The sequence below is a fragment of the Lissotriton vulgaris genome, chromosome 1_1 (assembly GCF_964263255.1).
Source record: "Lissotriton vulgaris chromosome 1_1, aLisVul1.2, whole genome shotgun sequence".
NCBI lineage: Eukaryota > Metazoa > Chordata > Amphibia > Caudata > Salamandridae > Lissotriton > Lissotriton vulgaris.
The window spans coordinates 1,076,809,202-1,076,834,642 of record NC_141685.1 but is presented as its reverse complement, the minus strand read 5'-3'; the positions used below and the strand labels follow the sequence as shown (position 1 = coordinate 1,076,834,642).

At 44.2% G+C, this 25,441-nt stretch overlaps 1 protein-coding gene across 1 annotated transcript in view; it reads right to left on the bottom strand.

Annotated features, from left to right (window-relative positions):
* Positions 1–25,441, bottom strand: part of KDELR3 (KDEL endoplasmic reticulum protein retention receptor 3) — a 49,859-nt gene that overhangs the window by 4,246 nt on the left and 20,172 nt on the right. The window contains exons 2-4 of the mRNA XM_086963325.1: positions 19,264–19,364; positions 17,979–18,137; positions 17,603–17,855 (exon numbers count right to left, since the gene is read on the bottom strand). Coding sequence (XP_086819451.1) covers positions 17,603–17,855; positions 17,979–18,137; positions 19,264–19,364 — 513 coding nt within the window. The remainder of the gene's footprint in view (positions 1–17,602; positions 17,856–17,978; positions 18,138–19,263; positions 19,365–25,441) is intronic.

Below are 25,441 nucleotides of genomic sequence, written 5' to 3'. Positions count from 1 at the left end.
CTTCAAGGTTGTGGACAAACAAACTGATGCTCAGCTCCACCAAGAAAATCACATCCACCTCTCTGAACCCACAAATGAGTTATATGAATTTTGATTGAATCGGTTTCCTTAAATGCTTCTGCCCAAACTCACAAGACACTCCCTTAGGGGAATGGTGCACATATTACGGTACAGTTTTAACCACTTTGCTGCAGCCAGAGTTCCCCCGTGATGCTAAAGAATTTGACACGTGTGCGGTTCAGACCACCTCCGGCAGTACTCCACACACGCCCACCGTGATGTCAGACGGCCGGGGGCATTCCGACGCACAAAAGAATTTATAGATATTACAGCACACGATTAGACGTGGATAGAGCAGAATTTACTATGCTACGCCTCAAACATAAATTTTACCTTGGTGGCAAACGTTGTGGTCGCATGTTGGCTCTTCACAGTAAAGTAGATAATGGGTCGATAAAAAACATTTGCACTGGCCCAAATTCGGAAGTGAGTAGCAATGAAGGCATCGCCGTAGCTTTCCATGCCTTTTATGCTTCTTTTTATTCGTTAACAGTTGACCCTATTAGCGATCCCTCGAAGTATCTCCGTGATGCTGGTCTTACTGCCCTGCCGACTGAAGAGTCTCATACTCTTGACCAACCTATTAGAATTGAGGAAGTGGTATTGGCCATAACTCGCTTAAAGCCACTAATTCCCTCGGTTCTGATGGATTTAGTCCGTTCTATAATACCTTCTGCCAAGACTTGGCTACCTTACTCACACAGCTGTTTAACTCTTTCTCTAAGACAAGTTCACTGGTGGATTCCATGTTGGAAGCTGTCATTGCAGTCATTGTGAAGCCCTTTGTGGGTCGTATAGACCCATCTTCCTTTTAAACGTTGATGCAAAACTGTTTGCTAGCATCTTGGCGCACCACCATAATCCTTTAATGCTGGGTCTCAAAGACCTCAGATCAATCTGGTTTCATTCCTTCTTTCCAGTGCAGCGACCACACAAAATGCTTCCTTCATCTTTTAGACAAAACTCACCAGTCGCACACAGAAGCTTTCCTTCTCTCAATTGATGCTGAAAAGGCATTCAACCTGGTACACTGGCCTTACGTTTTTGACACACTTCAGATTTTTGGCCGTTGGTGAGAGATTTGGGAGATGATCCCGAGCGTATACAGCTCTCCTTGGGCATCAGTGAGGGTGAATGGATCCCAATCTTGGCCATTCCCCATCCTCGGGGCACCTGCCAGGAATGCCCTCTCTCGCCACTTCTATTTGCACTCTATATGGAGCCGCTTTAAAGTATCCTGTTAAAGGGATACTTTTGGGGCAGACTACCACCTGATAAGCCTCTATGCTGATATCATCATTCTGTCCATTATGGAACCATTGGTCTTTCTTCCGGAATTGGTTACTAAGCTTCAGACATTTGGCCCCTCCACCTAATACTATCTGCTCCCTACAATTGGATAATAACAAATTTGTATGGGGAAAGAAACCTTGCCTCCATTAACGCCTTATATTCCATTCAAAGCAGGAGGGGGGGACTGTCGTACTGCAGCTGCTTTGATACTACCAGGCTGCTCAGCTACGGTTTTTAGTGGAGTGGAATCAGCAAATGTCCAAAAAGCATTGGGCTTTCATGGACCAAGCAGTGGCTGGCACTCAGATTTGGAGGGAAGTGTGACTTTGCTGCACACACAGAAATTGGAGCCTTTATTCGTCACTGGTTACAAATGCAGTTCTTTGGGTCTGGGATTTGGTTGCGATTAAGGCGAGCCTGACCACTTTCCCCTTGCCGATGTCTACTCTTTTTGCTAACCCAGATTTCACTCCTGGTAAGTGTTTGAGCCGATTCTTCCGATGGATAGACGGAGGTTGCATCGAGAAGTGTTGTCTTTTTTATGTAAATGGCCTTATCTACTTTGGCCAGCTTAAAGCAGATTATTCCCCGACAGATGCAGACTACGTCTCCTATCTACAAGTGCTCCATTGGGTGTCAAGATACAACATAACGCGAGTAGATTGATGACTTCTTTTGACAAGTGTCTCCTTCTTATGGTGGACGATAGAAGCCTAACATCTGAGCTTTACGCTCTGCTGGGTAGTAAAAAAAAACACAAATCAAATCACAGTGTTGGCTGCGATGGGAGTAAGATAGGTAAACCCCTTTCTGCCAACAAATGGAAGGACGTTTTACTGTGTACATCACATGGCCCACGCTATGCCCAGCACGGAACCCGCTTACAAAATTGCCTTATAATGGTATCTCACTCCAATGAGACTTTTAGAAATCCTCAGTGGGCCGAAAAGACACTAGCCAAAGCTCCCCCACCATCTACATGGGAATTTAATACAACTCTTCTCCCATTGGGCTACTTCTACAGGCACTTACTAAATATAAACAATAACATCTTGCCTAACCCTATGAATGCGTTCCCAAAAGACCCCTTTCCTTCCGATTCTTTTCTTTCCACTCCATTCCAGAATCCTAAATTTCTTTATCCAACAGGATCGGTACAGTGGCACCAGAGTCAAACACTCATACCTCCTGCTATTCATCCCTATCTCTCTGAAATCTCTTATCGAGAGAATGGAGACAACCGATGGAGGCAGGCGGCCTTACCGCTAGCCACTCCTTATAATATTCCGACCTACAACAGGTTTAATGCTCTTTCTGGGTTAGATATTAACGACTGACTCCCCGACTTGCACTCGAACAGAGACCTCTCACAACCCACTAATACAGAGATGACTCTATCATCTATAACATGTATTATCCCTGAAAAAAAGCCAACCCAGTCTACCTTAACTCCTGATATAGCTAACTGTCCAATAACAAAACATCATAAGATAGATGCTTTGGTAACGGAGCTACCGGCCTCCGCTACCCAGGAGGCTGTAGATCTGACACCTGATATAAGCAATGCTGCTGACCCCACACCAAATACCGTGCAGATCCATTTCATATTTTGGAATATTGCAGGCCTTTCCGCAAAAAAGACAAACCCTGATTTCCTGAGGCAGATCAATTTGAGCGGTTGTATCTGCCTTCAGGAAACTTGGGCTATAACCCCAATACACATGGTGGGCTTTAAAACTTATTGGTCACCTGCAAAGAAATCAATCTCTGGCAGAAACAGTGGAGGCTTGGTTACCTATATTACAAACACCCTTCCTGTGGATGAGGTACTCCCCCTAAGACTCGATGTGAACTTTCAGATCATAGTAATAAAGGTCACTAAACAAAGACTTTATCTAATTGTCAATTTCTATAATAATCTATCTGAGGTAGATATGATTTCTCTTCTCCCAGAGATTTCGGCAATTCTACAAGAACAACGTACAAAATATATTAAACAGACATTCACGGTAATCTGGGGAGGAGATTTCAATCTTCACCTATGTACTAACAGCAATAACAATAAATGTGGGATCAGTAACGAGGCTGACGTAAATCTCACGCATTTCACGCACTCTAATGTGGGGGAAATAATGACTGAACTCATGGCTGAATTAGATCTCAGCTTTGCTAACGAAATAAAAACTCCACCTGTCTCTTTCCAGCCCACATTTAATGGAAGAGGTCTAACAAGCCTTATAGACTTTATACTAATCACAACATCCGCAGGACGTGCCATAGAAGAATTTGAGGTCCTTAAAAATCCTTTGAGTGACCATTTTCCAATAGCTATGGGTCTTGCAGAAATAAAAATAAATAAATCATATAATACCATGACCGCCTTAAACCAACGTGAGCTAGCATTAGGCTCCTTGAACGGCTATACACTGAAGTGGGGTAGTATTGATAAGGAAACAACAACCAGAAAAATAGTCACACACAATCAAGTTGACATTATAAACTGCCTGGACCCCACTACACAACCAAGGGAAGTCATAAAGAGCTTCCTGGAAATCCTAAAAAGTATACAAAAGGAACTAACCAGGACGTACAAACTAAACCCTAACACAAAGAAAGGCTGGTTCAACACAGCATGCACAAAAGCATCTTCATCCTTAAAGGAAGCCCTGAATAGTGACCATAGGGACAAAGCCAAAATTAGTAGACTTAGAAAGGAGTACACGGTTGCCCTAAATAATAGGAAAAAAGAATTAAAAGCCGAACTATGGTCCCGCCTTACCCAAAGCTCAGAACTAAAAGACAGTACTACGTTTTGGCAAGTAGTCCGTTCCCCATTTCTAACAGATAAAGACAATTCCCCCTCTATCGATGTCGCAATAAGCGAACAAGAATGGGTGAGACACTTTACAAAAGTCTTCTCTAAAGACCAGATAGAAGACATAGACCAACCTGAACCTACGTTACACATCATTTACCCAATAAATCTTCACCTCTCTCATGAAGAGGTTCAAAAAGCTTTAAAATCCTCAAAAACAGCCAAAGCCCCTGGACCGGACGGCGTTCCCGTCGATATTTTCAAACACCTCCCAGATTTATGGACTCCCCTATTAACCAACGTCCTCAATGCCACTACTGAAGTGGGCCTTCTAGATTCTTGGAGAACATCGACGTTGGTACCAATATTCAAAAAAGGAGATCGAAACAGTCCATCATGCTACAGACCGATCTCCCTCCTGGACTCGCTAGGAAAGATGGCAGGAAGAATACTCCTTGAGCGTCTCCAGGAATGGGCCACTGACCATAGAATCATTTCAGACCTACAATATGGTTTCCGGGAGGGGCTAGGAACCGTTGACCAGGCCCTAAATCTGTCTTTATTGGCGGGCAAATATGTGGAAGCTAAAGGCTCTACTCTTCACATGGTATATGTAGATCTCTCCGCAGCGTTTGATTGCGTGGCACATTCAACGCTGTGGAGCATCATCTTGAAGATGGGAGCTCCTACTCCAATAGTGGACTTTCTTCGAGAATTGTACACAGGTACTACAGGCAGGGTAAGATTCGGGGTGAGAGGCGAGCTCACGGACACCTTTAGGGTGGAAAAGGGGGTCAGGCAGGGGTGTGTACTGGCCCCCTTTCTATTCACCCTTTATACGAATGGCTTGGAGGCTGCCATGCTCCAAGGCAGCAAAGATCTTCCTTTGATAGCACGTCGGCAGATACCAGCGCTCCTATATGCCGACGATGCTGTCATTTTAGCAAGAACGCCAATTGAACTACAACAGGCTTTGAATAGATACTCCACCTTCATGGCAAGCCTGAATCTGAAGCTAAACGTAAAAAAAACTTACACAATGCATGCAGGGGAGAAAAGAAACGCAAAAAATAGGAAACTGTATGTACAGGGTGAACACGTGGATAGGACTACAACCTATCCCTACTTAGGGATTGTTATTGATGAAAAATTCAACTGGAATCCAGCAGTCATCGCAAGGAAACTGTCATTTCTACGAGAGACATCATCTCTAAAAAGCTTCTCACAAAGACTGGGGCAGCGACCACCCAAAGAACTGTTACAAATTTATAATTCAAAATGCATAAGTACGGCAACATACGGGGCGGGGATATGGGGTTTTGCAAATGTGGACTCAATACAAAAAATCGAGAACTCTTTTTTGAGATATCTGCTGGCGGTACCAAAAAGTTGTTCGACTTTTGCCTGCCACACAGAGCTTGGCATTGACTACGTCACTGACATTATAAAACTACAGCCAATAATGCTGTGGCGTAGAATATGGGTTACTGAGCAGTGTCAATTGACTAGGGCGATCATCCAAGACATCCTAAAACTGGATCAATGTAAGAAAATCAAATGGCTGTCCTACGTCAAAGCGCTACTAACAGATTTAGGTTACAGGAAGTATTTTGATCATCCACTATTGATAAAAGAAATCCCAAAAAAGAACTTAAAAAGGGAATGTCTTCTTTATCTGGGTCAGGTACGATTACTATCGGAGATCCACAAACCATCGGTCCAACACTCATTACTAGCGCAGACTGTGTTTAATGCAGAACCCTATTTGAACTTCAAACTAACACAATATGAAAAAATGCTGCTCACCCGTTTCAGATTTGATCTCTTTCATTTAATGGTTGCATTTCCAAAGCAAAATGTCTGGTCATCTACATTTTCTATGTGCCCCTGTGATCTGCAGTCCCCACAAACAACTATCCACACACTGTTATTTTGTAAGTTTTTTACTGAACCCCGTAAACGCTGGATATTGCCCATCCTGAAATCCTGGGGCCTACGACAGTGTCGTCCTGCATACCTGGCACTTCAGTACCTTGAAAACGTAAATTATGCCAAAGCGATTGCACTTTTTCTCAAGTTTTGTATACGTCATCGTACAAATCTCTGACCATAAACTATACCGCTGCTTTGCACAAATGAAAGAAAGCTAGCTAACAGGAAAACAGTAGGTTAATTTAAAACTGAAAAGCTTACATAAACTGAGATGTTGCTGCTCGTTTTAATCACTTTTTAACAAAGGCATTTTTTAATGATTTTATATTTTGTAATACTTGTATTTTACTCATTGTGAACTTTTATGGTGTTTTTCTTAAAACTACCGAATAAAGTTATTATTGAATTGAGACGCAGTAGATGGAATAGGGGATGCTCTGGCGATTGTTGGAGTGGTTGTGGAAGTGCTGGGACCCTGCTTCACCTTTTATGGCACTGTCCCAAACTCACTAGACACTGGGAACAGGTCTTAGCCGATATTGATCAGGCTTTTAACACTGCCATTCTAAGATTCCCAACTTAAACCATCTTGTGACTCCTGAACCCCTTGACCTACCGCCTGCGTTCTAGTAGGGAAAGGCAGATGTACTTGCTCTGAATGCAGGGCAGCAGGTGATACTCTCCCTCTGGGGTACAGACAAGGCCCCAGATAATATTTCCTGGCCAATAGACTATGGTTCCTTCTTGGGATGGAGAAGCTCTCTCACTGGCAGCAGAAGCGAATCGCTCCTTTTACTCAGAACTCTGGCCCCCCTCATTCACATTCTTTCTACTGACTTTCGGGAGCTGACATGCCTGTCTTATCTCAGACTTCTTTGCCTGATCCCAGAGGTGTCCCATCCTAAAACACAGCCAGCCTAGGTCATCTCAATACTAGACATAAGCCTTTTTGCCCGATTGATGCTCGTCAAACTAAGTGTTTTGCCTTTAAAGCTTGAAGAAATGGTAGGGGAGTGTGAGTGATAAATGTTCATTTTTTTCTAGTCTTTTTGGTATTTAACAGTCTGATCTACGCAGTCGGCTCCAGGGTTGTATGCAGATGCTGTGTCACCCATTTGGAATGCGGCCGGCCCCTTGGGGTTGTAGGCGGCATGCTGTGTATACATATACATTGACTGTGCTAAGAATAATAATAATAAACAGAACAGATATATAGATATTACATCACAAAATGTAATGTTGAGGACCGTGTCATCGTTTGTGCTACAACCTCTGGGATCTGCCAGTCAGGCAAACCTCTTTAGGTCTCGCTGGTGAACGCAGCGCATGCGCTGCATCGCCTTGCGAGACTCTATTGTTGCCGCTTTCTGTCCCGAAGGGAGACAGGAGGTGGCATGCGCGGACAGGAGATGTGCACTCCATATGCGTGCACATCTCCTGTCCCCGGAAGCTGGCATTGTGCGCTTTCAGTTTCCCTCCCCCTGTCGGCTACACAGAGCCACCTTGTTACACTTGGTCTCTGCTCCAGAGACATAAAGGCTTGAACTGACAGTGGTTTCTTCTGTCTGAGCCATGGCAGTCTTAATCTTTTTTAGAGAACTCACTTGATGGTAATTTACTTTAAATGTAATTTAATTTCATTTTTTTTTATTTACCTGTCACAAGGTCGTGAAGCCGCCGTTCTGAGACAAGTGTTTCCTGGTTATCTCCGTAAAATGAAATGGAAACCCACTTGCAGAGCTCAGAAGGGGAAATGTGAAACCTCCCGCGGCGTGTGGCTAAGCCTGTAGAGATTAACTTTAAATAGCACTTTATCTCGCAGTAAAGTGTAACATTGCGGGCTCCTGTACCCAACGATTGAAGGGGAAATCTGGAGTATTTCGACTCAATGGGAGGTTTCTAAGAACTCTTTTTGAACGCATCTCTTTAGATAAACGTAGGCTGATCCAGTCCTGTTTAAAGTATAGTCATAGGATTGACGGCAAAATTGTGTTAGGATTTTAGATTTGACTGTTTACTAAAAAAAAAAAATGCTTAGGATACATATCTTAGTATCTCTACTTGAGCATCATAAACTATAAGTTAATATAATTTTTAATTGTAATGGTTTTTATGCAGACGAACGATGTCCCATTATTCGCTGACCACGCACTGATGGAATATAATCTATAACGCAGACTTCTTTTGATAAGTGTAACTATTTTAATAAAAATAGACTGCAAGAAAGGTGGGTTTGGGCAAAGAGAACACGGTTTGAGGAAAGCGATGTTGACCAGAATACAAAGATATACATATTGGTAAGGAATATTTAATGGGGAAGTGGAAACAGGTATGCTATTGGAGTAGTGAGATTAAATGGTGACTAAATTAATGAAAATGCCCAGGGCCGACTTCAACAATATCGATTGAGAATGGGTAAAGAGGGACATGTTGGATATGTTCTAGAACAATCGAGGCAATCTTTTCTATTTGAGCTTTTTTCCAATTAGAATCCAGAAAATGGAAAAAGTGACTAACGGTAAAAGAAAGTATTGGCAGCTTTACTTTAATCGTAGTATGTTGGGAGGTGACCAGGTGTAATAAGTAGGGATTGCTTTCACAGCTTAGGGGCAGCCTATGATGCACATCTCGTAAGCCCACCAGTATAGAGGAGGAATCTCCCAGTAGTTAAGCACGTATGTCTTTGAGGTGAGTAGGCCGAAACTTTGGTCTGTAACCCGACTTGGTGCTTTCCAGCCTAGAATTTACAGTCTGCCTTAGTCTTTCTAGAGTAAAGAGGGAAATGGTGGTGTTCTTTCTTTTACGTTAGTCATTAGACCACCAGCAACTGTTTGCAGGTGATCGTCTGTTTTGAAAGATGCTAAAGTAAGTGATGTTAGAGTACTTGCTGCAACAATATTGATTCTACAATCATAAGTACAGAACTCCAATTACCTTTGAAGGGCCTGAGCAACCAGTACTTAGAGTAGAGACTCCAGTCCTATCCACAGCAGTCAACAGAGTCTATAATCTCACATTCATTCTTTGCTACAGCTCACAAACCCGCTTTACACTGACCTATAGCAGTCTAGGAGAGCATCTTCTATTAGAAACGCTAAGCTTCAGCAGGGCATATGCATTGGGAAATGCTAGATGGTGCATGGATTGACTGAAGACAAGAGTGCTCTTTGAATGATCTAGGATCATTTTGAGTTTAGCCAACTTGATTCGACTCCTTCCGGCTAAGTTTAACTTACTTGAAATCATTCAAAAAAGATGTATGAAATGGTTGATAGGACCCATTTAGCTTCCTGTTTTTTGTGTTTGTACTACTTTTTTTGGACCTCAGCTGTGAATGAGTCACTAATTTACTCTTACTCAGTGTAAACTCTGATGAAATGGATTGTGGATGCTAGCTGCCAGTGCTCACCTTTTGAATCCAGGACTGCTGCTGCCCAGCTGTGGCAAGAGGGCGTGGACTGGCTGCACGCGAGCATGTGTAGGGGCTGAGCTAGTAGACTTACTGTCTCACTCAGAACTAGTTTTGGTGCATAGGTTGCCTGTTGCAGAGGTGATCCTTCGTGAATTGGTGAGGAACTGAGCAGGACTTACAACGGTAGTGGGCAATACTAGTGTACATCTGAAATGCTTCGTTGAAAAATGTGTGGCTGAATGTATTGTGCTTGTGGGCGATATCTGCATCAAAGTTCAGTTTCACAATAGTTAGGCCTAGAGACTAGGTTGATGCACCAATCTTACTATATTAGCATTTCCACTTTTTACGTAATTTTCTGAATCAGATTTCTAGCATTGGATCAGTCTGGTGGGTAAGTTACTTACTCTGTTGGCCCACTGGGGGATCAGAGCATTACCTGCGCAAGAGTGCCGTTTCCATTGATTAGGCCTGCTCACGAGAGAGGAAGGAGTGAAGGTAGAATCTGTATGTAATGATTGCCGTTTAACAAAGCATGAGGAATGGGGTCTCATCCCAAGGAAAATAAAAGAGGGTAGCCAGATCTCAATCCCATCTCGGGAGGTCTTCTTTGAAGTTTCAGAAGGAAGAGACCAGCCATATGTGGCGGTTAGGTATTTGGCTTTAGGCTCTCAGGGAAGAACTTTTAAAAGACCATTTGAAGTTGAAAGTCTCAAAATGCTGTGCAGGACAGTAGGGACAGGGCGGGAGTTAAATGTCACTCTGTGATGGGGCACATTTACCTGCTATATGGAATTTTCCACCCACCCACTTAAAGACCTCTGCACGAGGGAGGGAAGATAGATTTTGCAGGACCATGAAGAAGACTGGATTCCTGTCTGGAGTGCTGGGACACTATGGACTTGGGCTGCATGGGAGTCTGAATTCTTCTCTCTAGGGCCTGTTGTACAGGCTCACCTAGCCTCTCTGGGGTGACAGTAGAGGGAGGGACCTGCTTAGGGTCCCTGGAAATGAATGGGCTCCCTAAAATTTCTGAGGACTGGGTTTGTGGGTGAATAACTAATCAAAGGAGTGTGACTCGAGCATACACACTGCAACACAGCAAATGTCCAAACGAGGCTTCTGGACCTGATAGTGCAGACAGGGACTGTGCATAGGGTGCTGCTGGAGGAGAGCTCGGGCTAAGGAGAGCCCTAGGTGCTGGACCGAGGACTGGCCCAGAAGGAGCTAAAGGATAGTCTGTGAGCTCTCCCTTCTCAAAGGAGAAACACTGAAGAAAACAGCTTCTAGAAATGTAGAAAATCTTAGAAGCCTGAAGAAGTCACTCTTTGTACCTAGAGTGCAGCACCTGGAGCAAAACACAATTAACCACATAAAGGGGCCAGAAAATCAGATTTTGATGTTTTTCTTTAAGGGAGAGCTGTCAGAAAGGCTGGGGTTTTTACCATGGGACTTCTGATTCCTCGTGGGAAGCGGCATGCGAGGTTCCAGTTTCATGCTTGTCCCATTACTCTTAGGAAGGGCCACAGAAATTGTCCCAAGAGGGATTGGCAGGGAGGGGTCCATGTGGCATCGCTCCCCCTTAATACAGTGAGAAATAAGGGGCCCACTGGGCAGACACAAAACAAGTAAGCGCTGTCTTACACTGTGAATAGGTTGTCCCAGGGGTCCCCCAGTGCCCAGGGTCTGACGCAGTGTGGAAGAATTGAGCACTAACATATTCTACCCATGTCTAGCCCCCGGGGAGGCCAGAGTCCCAGTGGCAGTGTCTGATGCTTCCCCCGTTCACGCTTTTTGGGGGAGGGGATTGGGTGCACCAGAAAGAAAGCCTCCTTCCGTGTGCACCTTCTTGCAAAAAGGGCGCGAAAAGCTGACTCCCAACACCAGCCCTTCCGTACTTGTTCGGAGAGGCCCCTCATGGGCTGGGGTGCTACCATGTGGTCTTCAATGGAGGCCATAATGCTTGGGGGCAGGAAACCCACATCAGATCGAGCACAGTGGGCACAAAAAGAAAAATGGAGGACCAGAAAAAAATGCATATGCAGCAGTGGACTGGACAGATAGTCTTGGGCAAAAGGAATACCCCAGAATAGTTTATGGTGCATTTAAAGTTTGCATATTTCGTTTCTGTGGTGCCTCAGGCAGAGTAGGAACACCACCAACTCTTCAATAAGTGGCTTTGGGGTGCTAATAGTTCAGCAGTTCCCCCGGAGGGTGAGGAAGAGGGGGGGGGGGGGCTAGGCGATAACCTGGCTGATTGCCCACTCTCCTCACTAAGCTGCTCTAGGACAGACTGCCGATTTCGGTCTCTGTCATCTGGCTTCAGGTTTATTCCTCTATTATTCTTTAGCACTCTTTTCCATCTTTCTGGTTTGTCCTCTCTGGACCATTTTGGTTCGGACAATTCAAAGCTAAATTGTTCCTCCCGGCAACCTTCTCGGAGGCCGTGGATGGATCTTGCCTCTGGCTGTATGTCTAGACCGTGTACTTCAGTCTGGACGATGAGGCAAAACGGATGCCCCCAGCGGTATTTAATATTCTTCTTAGTCATGATCTCGGTAATTACCTTAAAGCAATGCAATAGGTCTCGCATTTGCGAAAGTTTAAGCTATTGGCATTGTTAATGACAATGCCTTTTTTATCTGTTTTGAAAACCAATACAAATAAATGGCATTATCATTGTCAGTGCCAATAGCTCAAACTCCTGCAAATGCGAGACCTATTGCATTGCAAATGCTTGTTTTTAAAGTCATGTTCAGCAACAGCTTTTTTGTGTCTGCGAAGACAGGCCCTTAAAAAGGTCGTCCCTCAAGCGCAATGTTTCCAAGGCCCCTAATTCCAGACATTTTCTAACAAATGAGTAGTTCCTGGTGGAATCTTATTTGCTACATTTTGGATCCTTGGGTACATTTCTGAGATCTAAACAAAAGACCGGAGAATTTTATGATAGATAGTATGTGAAAACAGAGACTGCAGAAACAGATTCCAAAACATTGAATACCAAATTCTTAACCTTGCAAAAACCCCTCCTGTTGGAATGAAAGTCATCAGCTTGGCATTGTGAAGATATGCTGTCCTCCCCTTGCATGTTTTTATGTCTAGCCCTGCGCATTTCCCACCAGTGTGCTTAACCCCTTCCATGCTGATGACGAACCCCAGCCGTCATGCACTACGGTGCTCGCGTGCTGATGACGGCTGGGGTTCGTCACGGCCCGCCCATGTTCGTGTTGTTACAGCACACCAGGGGAATCGCGGCCGCATGGCAGGGGTTAACATTCCTGAGCTTACTGGAGGTACTCCTGTTTACTGTTATGAGACGTGAGATAAAGTGTACATATTACTGTGAGGTTGCATACTAGTCCCTCCACTCAGGATATAAGAGAATGACAGTGGAGGCGGTTTGAAAATACAGACCTGTAACCGCCTTTTTACTGGTAGCTCTATGGGGGAGTGGCCTACCGGCTCCCCCATGTAAAGTGTATGCCACTTCTTAAAACTGGGGTCTTTTACCTCCATGATGTCTGAACGGTGCATGAGGATTGCTAGTGTGAGTGAATGTACATGTGTGTTTCTAGACTAGCAAATGTTAGGTGGTGGCTGCCTTTGTGTGAAGCTGCCAACGTCCATTCTCGACAAAGGAGCATGCACATAGGCTCCCTACCTGAAAATGTTTCTATTGTAGGTTGGGGGATGGAGGTAGCACCCACAGCTCTTTTGAGGGAGCTGCAGTATCCCTGCCAGAATGAACCTACAGCTCCATATATTGTGGTGGGGGATCTACATTTCTTTTGGGCATGGTTTCCTGTCTGGAGCCATTCTTATTTCCTCCTGAGCCAGCTTAGAGTGGTCTCAGCTAGAGCAGCATGACCCAGACATAAAGTGATCAAGCGAGCAGTATGCTGTCCATCCTCCAGGACTGGAGAAGCCCTAGGTAACTAAAAATGGTGCAAACCTCATGAATGGTCATGCCTGGCAGTTGGGGAAAGAAAAGTAATGGTCTTTAAAATGTGTAACTAGTACAGTGTTTTGGCTCTGCATTGAGGCGGACCCTTCACTAGCCCAGGAACAGAAAGACACAGAAAAGCCAGTAGCAGGGCTGTTCCTGCATCACCATTCTCCCGCCAGACTGGTCCAAAGTTGGGGGAAGTATCCTTGGAACTGCATTTCTGGAACTGTAGAGACATTTCTCAATTTACAAGTCAGTGAAGTCTTTTCCTGTCAAGTCATTTCCTCTTGGAGGCCTATATAAGGAGGCATCAATGAGTGATGTATGCATCCAACATTTTAGATACTTGTTTTTTTCCATCACGTTCATAGCCCACTTGCTACTATTTTTGCCCAATATTTTTGCTCCTTTGCTGTCAGTTTCCCTTTTGCTTTTTTCTGAAGTCCTTGCTCTGCTCTTTTCTGTGTTGTGATGCCATAGAGGCTTTCCTGGTCTAATTCAGTTTAATCATCATTTTCTATCAAGAACAAGACGATTTATAAGGAGGCTTTTATGCCCTTTTTGGTTTTTAACTCATAACTAGAACCCCCTTATGGAGACTCTAGAAACCTTTCATGTGTACTTTTAAGGGCAGGGTGATACCGTGGCAAGTGGTGGGAGTAGCCCTTTTCTTGGCAATCAAGAAGGAAACTTGAGAGACATTCATAGCATCCAGTCCATGACAGATCTTCACATAATCCAATAATTTTATCATGTGTGTGGAGAAAGTGAGGATTCAGATGTGATATCTTTTTTAGATCATCTTAGAGCATTGGGTTTCAACAATTGTGAGACCGTGCATTCACATAACAATGACATGCACAGGATTGGATCTTGGCTTGTTCACACCTCTCTCCTCAAAATATTTTGTTGCAAGTCTTTACTTGATCTTGCAATGCCCTTACATCCTACGCATTTGAATTCAAGGATGACCCTTTTAACTCTGTAGGAAATCATAAAATCATCTGGAGAAGACTTCCAAGGATGCTAAATAAGCCCAAGCGCTAGAACTGCTAAAAGCCACCTTTCCCATCTATCATGGTTGGTGTTTTCATAATGATTCACAGCAGGATACATATTACCATCTTGCTTCACTCAGAGAATCAATAGCCCATGACAAAGCTAGACTCTCCCAAAAATGGTTCTCCGTTCATCTAAACTTGACTCGTACAAGCCAGTAGTTGACTCAATTCTTAGAACAAATATCAAAATAACACAATACTAAGCCCCTGTGCAGCTCAGGCAGAAAACTGCACAAAGAGCTGTTCAAAATCTTCCATGAAGTCTATAAATTGTAAATTGATACTTGTATAGCGCACTACTCACCCGCAAGGGTCTCAAGGCGCTTGTACGAATACCGCTGTGGAACCCATCCTGGCTTTCCCTGTGAGGCGTCCACTCCTGGGCACCCCCAAGGAGGAGGCCAGGCATCCTTAGCGTTGTGGGGCCCGTTGTGGAGATTAAGCAAGCTATTGCCCAGAGTTGCAGAGTGGGACTCCATGATTGGAATAGGCACCGAGGCGAGATTTATCAGGTCCGTGGAATTTTGAGCCCAAGACCCGCCGAGGCGGGGAATTGAACCCTGGTCCCGGGCTAGACCTCTGCATCAGGGTCTGCCGCTCTAATCATTGAGCCACTCTTCTCCACAGTCTATCAGTGACCAAGGTAGTTCCTCAAAAGGGACAGCGTCCAATCGGATGGGCCAGGCGTTCTTTGTTAATGAAATGGCCAACATCAGTGAGAGATCTCGTCTAAACGTTTGAAAGGTAGAGTATCAAATGTTCAAACTAATTTGGAACGGGTGGGTTGCACGAAGCCTTCTACTCTGCCTACTTCTGCTTCATCTCTACTCACTTCTCCTTCCTCTTCAGCAATGGAGGTCAAGTTAATTTATTTGATGTAGTTCTCCACTGAGAACCACAAATATTCAGTACATGATATAAAATGTTAAACAGTTTTGTTAAAAAAGAAAGGTTTTCATTCTATTACAAAGTTAAAATAGGTTTTAAAAATGTGTATAAATTGTAGCAGACAAACTCATTTGGCGGAGCTTTACACAGTATGATCAATTCCTGTACAGAGTTAATTCTAAATTTTGTATAAATTGGTTGTAAAAACGTTTTTCTTGCGTTTACCACTGTCGCATTTGAGCAAGTGAACAACAAATGTTCCAAATCCTGCTCCCCACCATTACACAAATTACAGATAATACTTGATTTTTCTTTTGGTAGCCACCTATATGTAACTATTTTTAAAGGAGGTATCCCAAATCGGAGCAGCACATAGAGGTCGAGTTGAGGGTATTATTAACACATGTCTAGGAGACCCAAGCTGCATCTTTCGTAGAGAAGTTTGGTCTCTGATGATAGGGACAGCCAGTAGTGAGTGAGGAAGAGCTAGGGCTAAGACTACCAAAGTAACCATGAAGAAAATTATTCGTAATTTTATCCTGTCGGAATCCAGAAGTAGAAGCGTTTGAATGACGCTTCCTCCAATTGGATGGCATGTGGTGACCTTTCTAATTAAAATTGGCTGAACGTGTGTAGTTGGTTAAGTTTACACTTTTCGATACAGAAGCCATCACAAAGAGAAGGTTGTTTTATTTTTTTATTATGAATGAACTACGTGACGCGACAGCTTTCGCTTTAAAACTATGTTCTATGGTTTAGCAATATTAACAGTTTGCATGCTGTTAATATTCAGGACCCCTACCGCTTTATACAGGTTGGTCGACATCAGATGTTTAAGGCAACCCTTTGTGTTTTATGGTGCAGGCATCACAGGACAAGGTTTCTGTAAGTGGGCAATTTCCATGTGGATTTTTCTTCTAGAATGCGTTATTGCCAAAATTGAAATGTGCTTTACTGGGTCACCGCTGTCCCATTCTACTAAGAATAAAGCAGTAGCGCACCATTCCAGTAAAGTCAGTCTTTTTGGCTGCTATGTGAACCGCATTGATATATTTTGTAACATTATTGCGTATATTTAAATGTTCTTGGTGAGTCTTGGGTAGTACATAACATTCTCACCAATACGTTTTTGTTAATTAGTGGACTAATTAGTGTTTTTTTAGGCTTGTGAATCTGAGAAGGAGCCACAGCGAAGTTGGGAATGTTACATGCCAATAGCACAGTTTCTTCAAACTGGGATCCTTCATAGACACACATGCTTATTGATCATCACCCCAGGCAAAACTTAGGTAAAATACAAGTCCTACATTTGGGATACGTTCTTCGGTAATTAGAGCTTATTTTCACCGTATTTTTCTGGCCCAGCACAATATCTAATTCCACACACAAACCACATTGAGATTCCAGTTATTATCACCTCTTAGGGAAGGGAGTGAGGGTCATGTGAATTTATAAAATATATAGATGGTGACAAGGGATAAAGTTACCTTTGTGTGAGCCTGTTACCATAAAGGTATCAACTTATAGGTAAATGACAAGCAGTAGTGCAAAGGAAAATGTTTCTATTGTTATAGAAGAGTTTCTTGTGCTCAGCGTTCGCACATTTTTGTGCATTTAAGTGGACAAGCCTGCTAACCCTGCCCATATTCACTCTCCCGCCGGTTTCCTCAGCAAATAATCTAATTGGTGTGTATTTATTGGCGAATGGCCACTGTTTTGGTGAGAGGACGCTTATAATGACCAAGGACTGGGAGTAACTGAATCACCATGTAGGTTGCGTGTCCTGCCTTTCACCCATTCTCAACGTGTTGATAGCAAATCCACAAGGACGAAGGAGCTGGCAGCTCCGGCAAGATTGGACCTACATAAATACATTAAGAATAACTTTGTGGCCAAATTGTGCATTTCTCTGAGTGGAAGTCTTGACAGCACAATGGGTGTAGAGTAATTTCTGACAACAGTGGAGTATAATTGCAGATTATGAATTCAGGAAGGGTTTTTGGAAGAACTCTGGTTACAGGCAAGTAACTTTATTTCTCTTTCCCTACCTCAGAAGATGCTTTATGTACTCTACTTACTTGCTAGGTCCTGTCCTCCCTTTCTATGTCAACTTTCATTGCTACCGCCACTTCTGTTCCACCACCCGACCCAGTCTCTGTTCCCCATCTCATTTTCCCATACCCCCGTCCTCCTACCTTTAGTGACATAGAGATAGAAAAAGTCACAGTAGAAGATGGTCTGCACCACCCCGGACACCACCGCGATCTGGTCGTAGAAGCCCTCAGTATGGTAGCGCCAGATCCAGTTGGCGAGGTAGAGTGCACGATAGAGGCCCAGGAAGAAGAGGTAGTGGGTAGTGATGGCCTCTGCCTCACCCGTCTTGCTGATCATGAACAGCTGAGGGAGGATGGCCACAGACTCGAGGTATATGGAAAAGGTCCAGAAGATCTGAGGAGAGGGAGAAGCATTGACCATGGGGTGAGGTTGCGCTCCATACTAAAAGCATAATTCACAGATCTATCAACTTATAAACACTGTGACATAGTGCCTTTGAGACGGCTGAGCCTGTACCTCCAAGGGGGCGAACTCGTAGTTCTCCAGGAATGAGAGGCCAATAACTGGGACCAGCAGGAACTCCATGCGGAAGGTGTCGTTCTCGCTGTCGTAGGTCTTCCGAAGCCTTCTGTAGATCATGTATAAGGTGAAATAGCTGAACAGAAGGAAGACGATCTGTGGGGAGAAGCAGAGAACACTCATTTTTACGCCATGTGTGGAATAGCAGCAGGTCAGGGCTCAGATGCCCTGACAGGGTGGCGCATGGGCCTCAGTGTTGGAACAGAGTATATTTAAAGAACTGTGCTTGGGTCTCAGTACGAGAGTAACAGGGGCCACAGCAGACTGGGATGTGCCTGCATGCTAAAGGTGGCATGTCGCAGGTGCTGGAGGGCACGGTAGAGCTGTGTTTGAGACTAAGCATGGATGTAGCGGTGGGTGCTGCAGGTCAGAGTTGGTGTGCTTGGTAAGAGCCTACGGGGAGTTTCAATATCAGGAGGTTTTGTAGGTCGGGATCGAGGTGCATATGCAGCAGTTTGTGCGGTTGCAGTGCCCGGATGACTGTAGGACGTCAGCAGAGCTTTGTGCAGTCCCTCACTGGCCCTGGCAGTGGGTGCTGCTGGTCAGGATTGGGGTGCATCAGAAGAGCTGCACCTGAGGGGAAAGGCTAGGAAAGCAGGATTTGTGCTACCAGCATCTGAGGTTTGAGGGGCAATGCCAAAGCGTCAAGTGTGGGTTCTAAGAACCAGGACTGCTGCAGCCAGCATGCCAGGGTTGAGGTGTTGTGGAAGAGCTCAATTTGAATTCTCATCACTTTCACGGCTGTTGGCGCTGCGCCGAGGTGTATTGGCCGCTATATGTGTTTCCAGTGCAGCAATATTGGGGCGTGCTTTAATGCGAGTGACTGTAGTGTGTTAAAAGTCAATTACTCTGGTAGAGAAATGTGGGGATTTGTAAAAAGTGAAGGAATTCGGTGCACACTATTTTTTTTCATGCTTTTGGAAGTTATTGCAGATTCAACCACTAGATGGCAGTATTATGCAAACCACGGGCAACTAACATACATGCTGCAAGACCATAGCGATAGAGGCCATTCATTTTACCAAACGCTTTATTTATCCTTGAGCCCTGTCAGTGACAGGGATTCCCCAATTCCGCGGGTGCAGTGCTCTAAGACGGCTTTGCGAGGGCAGGGCTTGCCCTGTTTTTGTAGAGGCAGCAGCGGGCCTCGGTTTTGTTGGCGCAGCTGTGTCAGTTTCTCAGGTGCCACGCTGTGCCCACTTCAGCCGTAGGCGGTACATACCTTCATGCTGGTGTTGTACACGGAAATAAAGGTGCTGAACAGATCCAGGTATCGGGTAGAGAAGACCAGGGCGAAGAGGATCTGGCTCTTGCCGGAGATTCCTGGGGGGAGAGAGCAGGGGTGAGTGAGTGGCAGTCATCTGGCGAGCAAGAACAGGGGAGAGACTGGCATGACATTGTTGGGTGGATGAAAGGCGCCAAGCTCACCAGCCCTCGCCACGCTACGAATAGGAAAGATTCACAAATCAGATCCCACTCGAGCTGCTTTAAAGCGCTGGGACTTCAAACAACCACACCCTCCTTCCATCACTTGCACAGATCGAAAGCGAAAGCTACTCGCCCTCGGCAGTACTCCGTGCTACTTGGCAATAAACAATTAATGCATATCTTTAAAACCAGGAGGGCACAAATACAAAAAAAAAAAAAAAAGAAGTGGGGGTCAGTGCTTCATTTGTAAAAAAGTAAATAAAATAATAAGTGCCATGACTTTCTTCAGAAGGCCACTGCAGCTTGCACCACATATTGCCCCTGCCATGCTGCCAATGATTGTAACAACACAGCTACTAACATCACACTCCTACAAGTGTGACAATTCGGACTGTTTCAGGCCCCTAAAGTTATAAGAATGGCTTGGGCGGCAGGTAATAGTTAATCATGCAATATGCATTACAAAAAGACTAACTGTTGTTATCTCTAAATTAGCCAGACAGCACCACCCTTGTGGTAGACTGTTACAAGCACCGGTGTTGACAATTAACTGCCGCGCACCAGAAACCACCAGCTCAAATTAAGCACTGTTGTTGGGACTAACCAAGGTAGGCAGTATGCAGGTAACTTCATAGCGCATTACGTCACAGCGTGTGACATCGCACGTGGCATCACAGGTAGTGACCACACAAGTAGTGACGTCAGATTTTAAGATCTCACACATATATTTAGCTGGTCTATCATGAGTACATTTAAGTGTATTACGAGATTTAACAAATAAGACTTTGTGTCGGGTTGTGCCAATAAAGTGGTGCAATCCCGACGCAAAATCTGGGCATCAACTGATACATTTTTTTAAAACTATGCCACAAAGTACTTGACAACAAAGAGAAACATGGCAGTAGATACGTTCTACTTACTTGGTTGCAAAGTTTGCATTTTAAAATATCTTACGGGGTTAAGGCACCTTCTGTAGAGATCTTTGTGTGCCCAGAGAATAATAATAATGGTGAAATAAACTCTGGATGTTAATGCATTTGCTGGAGAGATTTGTGCTTTGTCTAGTCCCAGTTTTGAATCAAAGTAGCATAGAGGGTTAATGTGTCGCGGGCTAAACACATCATGTAACATGCAGATGACAGATTTTTATTTTATGTAGCTAGGTAAGCGGGTTACTGCTTTTAACAGAGCGTTTTGTTACTTGCAGGTCATAAATTGAAATCCTTCTATTATAACACAGGGAACTATGAAGGACATGTGACTCCTACACCTTGTAACCCTCGCTGTCTTATACAACGCATCTTGTATATTGATTTACACACAGGATTTATTGTCAACGTATAATGTTTAAATGTCATTGAAAGCGCTCTAACACCTGTGTTGGGATGAGTTGCACTAAAAAAGAAATAAAATAGTGGTATTTAAATAGTATTTTTGTGTAAATACTGGGACAGATCAACACACATGACATTGTTACAGTGCATGCATATGTCTTATATACAGGGACTGAACACAGTAAAAAGCATGGCTCTCTTAAGTACATGTGCAGTGATAACAAGCTGTGTGCCTTTCTTTCCACTCTGTTGCATACGAAATCTCACTTTAAGGCACCAGACCACGCCCAGTCAGGATACAGGAACAAAAGGAGGCCTGATGGCCCCTCAACTTCGGACTTTATCTTTGGCCCAGCTAGAGGTGAAAATAACAAACCCCTCTCACTGAATGAATGTTGCTGCTGGGAATGGTAAGCAGACAACATACAGGCGCTGCTGAACGTGTCCCAGTGTCTGAAAATTACACTGGGATAAGTTCAGCATATTTCAGTTGGGCCCAACTTCTCGGCAGGGTGGACGGCGTCTACCCTGTGAAAAAAAGTGGGTAAACACAGTGTACCTGCGTGCACCCCCGACTTATGCACTGTTAAAAACTTTCAAAATACATTGATTAAGGTCAACTGAATCACAAAAAGCAAAGCACTGATATGACAATCTAGTCTACGCAGTTACAAACACAACAGGATGTTTAGTTACTTTGATAAAGGTTGCAGGGGAAGGGCAGTTTGGTGTTGAGCCAAGCATGTAATAGAAAATACAGCAGTATCAGCAGTGTTCTTCATTGCCTAGTTCTCTGGAGATCCAGGTAACTCACCGTGCTGAATCTGATTCCCAATAGGTTTCCTGGGTTTACTACCGCAAACTACTTTATTCACAAATTAGGAAACTGACACTATTTCGTGGGAGAAAGGGCAAGCAACACAGACGCATCCGGTGTGCAGCTGCTCAAGTAGGGCAGGCTTACAGACTTGTTGTCACCTGTGTCCCCTATTAAGATGGGAGTGAGATTGAAAACAGGACCATTACTTCCAGGTGCTCTCTGCTAACATCTAGCACACCCAAATGTCAGAAGAGCCTAGGCTACTACTGTATTGTTGTATGAGGATGTAATGATGGAACCTTTGTGGCTCCTGATGGATTCTGTAGAACTGTGACATAAGCATTAGAGAGTAGTGAATTGAATGCAAGTTTACAATGTTGAGCTTGCGGTTACACACAGAAGAATAAAGATGTGTTATACTAAGCTACGTGTGTGGTGTTGTCTTTGGTGAGTATCTGGACTGGGGAGGACACAACAACTGGCAATGAGATAGGAGAGAAGTAACTCGAAAAATTGACAGTGCTCTCCCAGGGAGTTTGCTCTGATCCAGCAAACTGCTTGTGCGTGCCACATGTGCCTCTGTCGAAGTGTGGATTCAGCATTTTTTTGCATATGTGGAGTCAAAGTGCAGCCCCAGTTTGTGAAAAGCATTTAACGCTTATGAAAACATCACTGAAAAGTCTGCACATCAGTGGCCAAGAACCTGCTGAGTAGGCCACACAAAGAGGTACTGCAATACTACGCAGTTCATAGCAAAACATTTATACGGAGTGATAATGGTATAGGTGGAGATAACCAGATGTCAGAGAACACAAAGATGCTTAAAGGCAAAATGATACAGAACCGGTCACCTGCTTACTAGTCTCGAGTGACGAGAGCCACTGCGCTGGGGGAAACAACCCCAGAGAAAGCACTCAGGATTGTGCTTGCGGAGCTGTCCATACCCAAAGCGGCACGCCATTAAAGCTGTTGGGTGGCGGCTCAGAACTACTCCAGAGGTCTCCTGAAAGCAAAGGGCTCCCATGGAGACCAATGGGGAGGTCAAGGTTCCACCAGGCCGTAGAGATGGTCTGGCTGAAGCAGGTCCTAGCAGACAGCAGAAGGAACTCCACCCTCAATGTTAGCTTATCTTGTAAATGGTTACAATGCAGCAGCCTTCTTGAAATCACCACCACCATTTGATACTGCCAAAAAGTTGAATATTGGCGACAGATGGACTGCCTGAATAGAGACATTTGATGATTTCATTGATGTGACTGAAGAAGTAGACAACAAAAAAATTATCAATTACCTTAAGAGTCTTGCTGGTGAAGGCGTGAAAGAAGTCATAAAGAAAGGCTGAGAGCTGACAACATTTCATACAGTCAAATCAGCCTTGAATCTCAAGTTCAATCCAATGCTAAATGTAGATTATGAAAGATACATCTTCAGTCGAGAAAGACAGAAAGCTGGTGAGACCATCGGCAAATTTGTTGAGAGACTGGATATGTGCATCAAACACTGTAGGTTCAATGAATTTAACAATGAGGAAGCTATAGCCCTCAGAGTGATTGACAGATGCTTGTCAGATTCGTTAAGACGGATGTTGAGAGAAACTCTTAGCCTGGAGTGAGTTCTCATGGCTGCCAGTGCACAAGTGCCTCTACAATGCCCTGGCACACATTTTAAGATGGTGATGCCTACATAAATTTCATAGTGAAATCAAGCACTCCAGCTGTTTTTTTGATAGAACAAATACATTGTCACTGCCACAAGTCAAGATAGTGACAAGCTGAAACATTGTTACACGTCAGTCTTGGTACCAGCACCCTCGACCTCTTACCAGCGACAGTAAGTATCGAAAATATTAAGAACGTCAAAGATGAACTGTCCGTTACTCAGGAAGGTATTATTATATGAGGGTCGAGAATTGTCATTCCAGAGAGTCTGCGACAACAGATAATTGAAGTGGCCCATGAAGGAAACCGTGGAATTGTTACCACCAACCAAGCTCTCCAAGACCGATTCTGGTTTCCATATCTCGACGAGAGGGTGGAAAAGGAATTAAAGGCCTGTCATCTATGCAACTGCATGAAGTCAAACACCACTCAACAACCACTAAGCATTTCTGAGTTACCAAGGCATGCATGAGAAAGAATTGTAGTGGACTTCTTCGGTCCTCTTGACAACGGACATCACCTGATGGTGATTGTTCATGAACATTCTTAATTTCCATCGGTCGAAGATCTCTCATCTATCACTCAAGAACATGTCATTGAGAGATTAGACAGCATCATCGCAACCTGGGGTGTTTCTGCGATTTTAAAGTCTGACAACAGCCCACCTTTCTCAGTCAGGAATTCAAAGAAGAGCACTCCTCTGTGGCCACAGGCCAAAGGCTTTGTCAAATATTTCATAAGTACTCTAAAGAAATCTGTCTAGAGTGCTGTACTAGAAAAGCTTAACCTTAAAGCTGTTCTTAATTTCACTCTTCGAGCTTTCCGCGCAACCCCTCACTCGACCACCGATGAAAGCCCTACAACCTTGATATTCAGGAGAGCTATGACGACCAAGTTACCTCAATGGGCCAACAGAAAATCAAATGCCAAGGAAGAAACATACATGAAAGATGTGGGTTGTAAGAGGAAAATTAAAGCCTACACAGACAAACATCGACATGCACAAGATGTCAACTTTACGAAAGGAGATAGAGTTCTTGTTTGTCAGCTTAGAAAACAAACGTCTGATGCTCCTTTCAATGCTGAACCATTTTATGTTGTGACTAACAAAGGACACAAGAAGACTGCCCAGCGTCCTGGGAAGTCCATTGCACAAGTTCCTCGCATTTCAGATGTATGGCTCTTTGCTCGTCAGGCACTGATGTCATTGCAGAGAGTGGGTCTGAAATGACACGTGAAGACCCCCTGACTGCTGCTGTCTCTCCATCACCAACACCAGTCATGAATATTTCCATTGCCAGTCCCCAGTTTCTGCATACATGGTTGGGATGTGTGATACACGCACCACGAAGACTTATTAAGGAGCTCTAATTATGTATTTGTAAAAAAAAAAATTTAACAAAAGGGGGAGATGTAGTGCCGAGTGAGTATGTAATGAAGGAACCTCTGCGGCTCCTGATGGACTCCGTATAACTATGACATAAGCATTAGAGCATACTTAATTTAATCCAGGTTTAGAATGTTGAGTTTGCAGTTACACGCAAAAGAATAAAGACGTGTTATACTAAGCTTTGTGTATGACATAGTCATTGGAGAGTACCTGGGCTGGAGAGGACGCTACAACTGGCGACAAGATAGGGGATAAGTAACCCAAAGATCGCCACTACAGATACCATACTTTATCCTCCTACCCAGCCCTGGAAAACACATTGGCATCCACAATGTACAACATATCAGTATCTGCGGAGTGCAGTTAAATGCCAAAGGGAGCCCCTTTGGGTTGGCCCTATCCATGGATGGCAGCCAACTCAGTTGGTTGTTGTCCAACAGGACTGTAGACCGTGCTCCATAGAACTGGACCTACAACCTCCAAGGGGCCCACAGCCAGGAACAAGGTATTCCTTTTTGGTAGTCACATACTCCTGGGTCCTCTGAAAAAGATGGCATCTTAAGGAAAGTAAGTGGCCCCCTACCCGATCTCTCACTGTCTGCTTCATGTAAACTGCTGATGCTTGATTAGGAGTAACTAATTGTATAACTTTTGGACTTGCTGGATCGAGGTTTTTCAGTACAGAGATGCATCTAGCGCATCTTTCAAGTGCTTGAAGGCACTTTCACAAGACTAAATGCGGGCTGCCCATTTTGGTTTTATTGGTAGGA